At 49.9% G+C, this 6000-nt stretch overlaps 1 protein-coding gene across 1 annotated transcript in view; it reads left to right on the top strand.

The window, feature by feature from the left end:
* The first annotated feature begins 892 nt into the window (after nucleotides 1–892).
* The window catches only part of FAM117B (family with sequence similarity 117 member B), a 28750-nt gene continuing 23642 nt past the window's right edge, over nucleotides 893–6000 (top strand). Inside the window, exon 1 of the mRNA XM_065841110.2 lies at nucleotides 893–1675. Coding sequence (XP_065697182.1) covers nucleotides 1075–1675 — 601 coding nt within the window. The 5' untranslated portion in view covers nucleotides 893–1074. The remainder of the gene's footprint in view (nucleotides 1676–6000) is intronic.

The raw sequence follows: 6000 nt of genomic DNA, 5'->3' as shown, positions 1-6000 counted from the left end.
GAAGAATGCAAACCCAAGCGCAGCCAAGCTGAAGAGAGAACGGGATGCAATTTGTCGCCACACCATTTGTATTGCAGCAATAGTATTCAGTTGCGACGTGCAGCTTGTACAGCGGTATTGAGGATTTATTGATTCCTTCATGTCCTGAAGGTGCTAACGTGTGTTTACTTTGCACCTAAATGATCCAAACACGTGAACAAAGGCCCATTTCATGCATGTATTCACTTCTCCAACGCAAAAATCAGGTTAAGAGGATGCTGGCAGTTAACAAGTGTTTTTAAAAGATTGCAGTGAAGATGTAACTAATCCAACGGAGCTCAGTAAACACAGCAGTTTAGGGGGAAGGGGGTCAAGTCTGCCTGGATATTACCCACCTATCTGGTGCCATCACAGGGAATGCTAAGCTGGTGGCAAGGCGAGGGGATAAACCGCTGCTGAGCCCTCGTCCTCTCCAACGGAGCATTTAGGGCTAAAACCCATGGAGCAACCCTATTTCTAGCACAGCCCGGTCTCCCCGGGACAAGCGCCCAGACAAGGGTGAGCGACACCGCCATCCCCCCCGGCTGCCAGGTGACACACACCTGGCGCGGAGCGGAGCGGTCCCGCCGGCCCCGCGCCCGCTCTGCGCTGCTCGGGGGCGGGACCGCGGGCCTGTTGGTGCTGCCCGGCCAGGGGCTCCCGGGGCTGGAGCTGCAGCCCGGGCCGCGATCGCTCCCCGGTGTCACGGCCCCGCTGACCCCCGCCCGAGGGCGCGTGTTCCTTTAAGCGCTGGCCCCGCCCCCCTCCTCGCGCAGGCTCGGCCACTCAGGAGCGCGCTGCGCAGCCAATGGGCGCGCCGTAGCTGCGCGAGCCGAGCGGCGGCGCGGCCAATGGGAGGGCGCGGGGGGCGGGCAGGGCGGCTGGGGCACTATTGTTGATGAGGCGCGCGGCGAACGGCGGCGTGGAGGGCGCGGTACAGCGGTTGCTGCCGCTGCCTGAGGCGTCGGACCCCGCCGGGACCTGTCCGCGCCTGGCGCGCTGCTCTTCCTTCCTCGCCACCGACGGTTTTCCGCGAGCCCCGGCTCCCAGCGGACAATGTCCCACCAGCGCGTGAGGCGCAACGGCTCCCCGATCCCGGCCACCTCCCTGGGGGTCGGCGGCGCGGCGGCGGCGGGCGGCGGAGCGGGAGCGGGCAGCCGCCTCCAGCCCATGCGGGCCACGGTGCCCTTCCAGCTCAAGCAGCAGCAGCAGCAGCAGCAGCAACATGGCAGCCCCACGAGGAGCGGCGGCGGCGGGGGCGCCCCGGGCGCGGGTCTCCCACGCGCGGTGCCCGCCTCGCGCAGCATCAGCCCCACGCGCGCGGCGCCCGCCGGCAGCGGGCGCGGCGGCCCCGCCATGGCCACGCAGACGCCGGGGGGAGGGGGAAGCGGCGCCGCCGCCTCAGCGGCCCCCGCCGCCGCCGCCTCGCGGGGCAGCCCCACGCGTGCTGGCGGGGCGCGGGGGAGCCCTCCGCGGCCTCACCACCTACCGCCGCCTCCTCCCCCGCCGCCACCGGCCAGCGGGCCCTCACCTTGCTCCTCTCCGCTGCCAGAGGGCAGCGCTACAGCGGCGGGCAGGGTCCGACAGCGGCGGCGCTCGCCGGAGCAAGGCAGGAGCTCCCCGGAGAGGAAGAGCCCCGGCTCCCCGGGCTGCAGAGGTGAGCGCTCCCGCCGGCTGAGGGGCTGACGGGGGGTGCGTGGCCAGGCCGGTCCGGGGGGGTGGCGGTCGCCGGGCCCGGGGCCAAGATCACTTCCGAGTTGCAGGCAGCGCTTTTTGGGGAGGGAGGCCCGGGGTCGGCGGTGTGCTCGCTCCCCCGCCGTGCTCCCGGGCTGTGCCCAGGCTTGCCTCGCCGTTCTGCCCCTTCTCTGCCCGGTGGCAGCGCTCGCGGAGCGTGTACGCGGTGAAGGGCTTGTTGCTTTTGTTGCTGCCGTGGCTTTGAGAGACAGGGCAGGCAAACTTGCCATGTGGGCAATTGTAAGCGCTCCTGTAGCGCTGCTGCGAGTACCGCCAAAGGTTTCCACGTGCTTGGAGCACATACACTGGAGATACTTCGATACAAACTCAGGCTTCACAACACTAAATTCACCCTTCCCATCCCCTGCCGTTTCCGTGCATCTCTTGACAGATGGTGTGTATTTTTGATCCGAGCAGTATCGACAAGGTTGTGATTAGAAAACCAGCTAGCACTGCAGGCATTGCACGTAGATGTAGGAAAGAAGCATACAGTGTCTCTCTTAGTAGTTACTTTCAACATAAATCCTGCAGAAGGATGTTTGAACTTGAGAGTGATGGCACACGCTACAGCAAAGACAGAAAATAGCATGGGAATGGCATACATTTTGTAGCAAACTGCTTCTTAATGTCTTTGAATAGTGAAAACATAGTGGGAATGCTGAAATTTAAGTGATATGCAGCACCTGGTTGAGGATAATGGAGGCTTATGTATGTAGGTCCTTTTTTTCTTGGGATAGAAGTTTACTCAAAAATAGGTGAGTGAGGCTTTGTGTTAATGTCCTCAAATCTGGAAAAATCAGTGACTTTTGAGCTAACTAAAGCTTACAGCTTTTTCGTGAAATTGCATGTGATAATCTGCACAGTGAAGTTGACTAATATACAGAAGTGTATATGCAGAAATCTAGGACTAACGCTATTCTCTTTAATGCTTCTCTTAATGTTGCTCCCCCTTTCTAAAATAATGATTATAATCAGACTACCATGTTGGGTTGGTTTAGAATCATAGAATAATTTCAGTTGAAAGAAAGCCTTGGGATCATCGAGTCCAACTATTACCTAACTCCAGCACTAACCCATGTCCCTAAGAACCGTGTTTAAACACCTTTTAAACCCTTCCAGGGATGGTGACTCCAGCACTGCCCTGGGCAGCCTGTTCGAATGCCTGACAACCCGTTCCATGAAGAATTTTTTCCTAATATCCAATCTAAACCTCCCCTGGTGCAACTTGAGGCCGTTCCTTCTTGTCCTATCACTTGCTACTTGGGAGAAGAGACCAACCCCCCTCCATGCTCCAAGCTCCTTTCAGGCAGTTGAGAGATCAGAAGGTCTCCCCTCAGCTCCTGTTCTCCAGCTGAACCCCCCAGGTCCCTCAGCCGCTCCTCATCAGACTTGTGCTTTTTTCCTATTCTGGCTCTTAAGGAATGGTGCTGCCAAATGAGACAGTCGTTATTCAGCCGAGATTCTTGTTAATCAGTAATCTGAGTTTATACACATGACAAAATCCTGTCGTCTTCCTGTGAGCTTTATAGAAGCTCTTGCCTAAGGTGCAGTCTCCTGGCCTGGAGAATGAGGAACAGGATGGCTGGCCTTGAGATCCAGGTTCAAAAGCTGTTTGTAAAGGCATGCGTCAGACCACTTCTTTAGAAGCCTGTTGAAACCGTGCTAACTTCTTTACTGGATCTAATAATTAGCATATATAAAGAAACAAGTCATTTGACCGCTCCACTGTGTTAAAGATAAATCCACTAGCTTTTTAGAAGATGTGTGAAAACAGAAGAGTAGTGTCCATTTAATTGCTGCTTGTACTTAAATTTCTGAATGGTGCTTGTATTGGCCCCAAAGGCAAATTAAACCTGTTAAATATGGCTTAACACTTTCGTTGTCTAGTCCAGTGCTTGGTAGAGACTGAGTTAACTTCCATTTTTTCTTCATCTAGATGAGAAAACGTAGTGGTAGCTGAGAACGTTGAAGCAGGACTTAGTTTTTGATAATGAGACTACGGTTGTGAAGCCACGCGGGCCATTTCAGGGTATCAGTCAGAATCTACTGCAGAATAACTTTGGTTTCGCTGTTTCTTGTTTTCAGTTGATGATGGCTTTTGTTCATTGTTTCAGCTGTGTTATTTTAGATTAAAATGGACCTTGAGGTTAGACAGATGATAGCTTCTTCTGAACTTTGCTTCTCTAAGTTGTGTGCTTTAGAGTCAACTTCATGTTTTTTTGGATTTTCTTTTCTGGAAAGCTCTTGAGTAGTCTTGAGCATAGTTTTTTCACCAACCTGCTTAACACTTGAAAACACCAACTTGTGAATTTACTAATGTGGTTTAGTAGCTTATTTTGTGTGATATTTTTTTTCCCTTTCGTGTTTTCTGAACTGCATTGCAACTGAATGTTGGAAATACTTAACTGAATTGCCTGTTGATGATGGGATAGTTACAAACTGGAGATTCCATGGCACAGTTTCTAAATTGCTGTGCTTTTCTTGCCCTTTGCCTCCTGAATATGACCCAGAGCCTGGATCTTCCTGCTGCTCAGTTTTCATCTACTACTTTCCCTCCCTGCAGTGTCCAGCGCGTACTTCACTGGCTTAGCTCCTACTTGCATGTTAATGTGTTCTGTCCTTTCCATCACAGTTGAGGCCTCATCTCTACACTGTGAGGTCTGCCTTGCAATCTCCAGTTTTACTTCAGTTTTCACATGTGTCTGCAAGCCAGCCCTTGTAGAGGAAATTGTTTTGACCTACTAGTAAACTGTTGCAAAATGAGATGGAGAACTGTGTATGCTTTCCTAATCTGGGTTTGTCTACTGAGTGAAGATCAAATGTGATCTTACATAAAACACTTCTTGTCAGAAGAATTCAACTGTTCAATGCCAAAAATGTTATGAAGCACCAGGCTGTGTAAACAAGAAGTTGAAGACCAGATCTATAGCAGTTTTTACTGACCCTTTCAGGTGCCTTGAAGTTGTGAGAGATTTCTCTAATGGATGCTGAACTTCTTGGTATATTCCGGTTGATCGTATTGGACATTTAAACTCAGTCTAAAAATTAAGGAGAAAAATTTGTTAGTTTTATCTGGAACTGTGTTGGCTTTTGATTTTTAAAAATATACATGGAAGCATAATATTAAAGCCTGCTTGTGTGAAATGCTGAAAATTGTTATAACAATATATTGGGAAGTCTTAAAGGGTTCAGATGTGAACCCTTCCCTGGGGTGGGGAGAAGGAATGGAACTCCACTGCGCTTTAAATTTTACTGTAGAATGTATTAATTTAAAGGATTTGGTGAGTGACACAATAATAGCTGCAGACCTGTCCACAATTACCAAGGTTTTGTAGTAGTTATAAAAGATCTTACGGTAGGGTAAGAGAGTACAGAAGGCTCTGTGTACCATTACATGCCTGCTTTGCTTACCTAAGCAGTTTAACAAATGGTCGGTGTAAAGAAAGTGTTTTTGTTTTCACAGCATCATACCTCAGTTTTCTTGTGGCCAACACTTCAGGGGAGTTTATTTGAATTAAAAATGTTTTTGTTCACTAGAATTAAGTAACTTGAGCCTCTTGGGCTTCCTGAGGTTTGGTTTTATAAAATAACATTAGTTCAGTCATTCTCTCCTACTGAGGGATGATTTTGAATTACTTGAAGCAAAAGTGCGAGTAGCTCTTTTACATTTATGTGAGGAGAGTAGCCAAGATTGTCTTCCAAAGGGAATATACACAGTTGTTCTGTGTGTCTGTTCTTAGTACTGTCTGAGCCTGTTGATTACTTTCAATGAAGCATAAAAAATAGGTGAAACCCCAGAGTTTTGCATGAGATTTTGGGAAAAGACATGGAGGAGATCCCAGGAATGTCCTCTCTGAGGAAAAGGCTGACCAAACCAGAACAAAAAGGTTAGCTGTATGCCTAGGTACAAGAGAAGCTAGTTGGGTCTCATTTTTTTGGATATCCCACCTGTATAAAAAGCTTCAATTAGAACTGTGTCAGGGAATTTTGTGAGGTTAATTGTGTCCTATGCTTTTCCAGTTTTTCTTTGTGCCGCTTGCCAGCTGGATTTGTTTTGTTTTCTTGTGGTGTCTGTTGGAAGATGTTTATTTGGACTTTTTATTTTCCTTTCTCAAAACTGTAATTTCAAAGATGTAGAAAGATATGGGTGGGACTGTCAGATCAACCTTCAAGTTGCACTTCAGCCGTAATCCATATTTTGCAGTTCAAATAACAGTCCTGAGCTTTTCCTAAAAAACTGAGAGTGTT

Source organism: Patagioenas fasciata, chromosome 7 (assembly GCF_037038585.1).
Source record: "Patagioenas fasciata isolate bPatFas1 chromosome 7, bPatFas1.hap1, whole genome shotgun sequence".
NCBI lineage: Eukaryota > Metazoa > Chordata > Aves > Columbiformes > Columbidae > Patagioenas > Patagioenas fasciata.
Note: the sequence above shows the minus strand (reverse complement) of the source record. Positions and strands in the feature narration are given on the sequence as shown.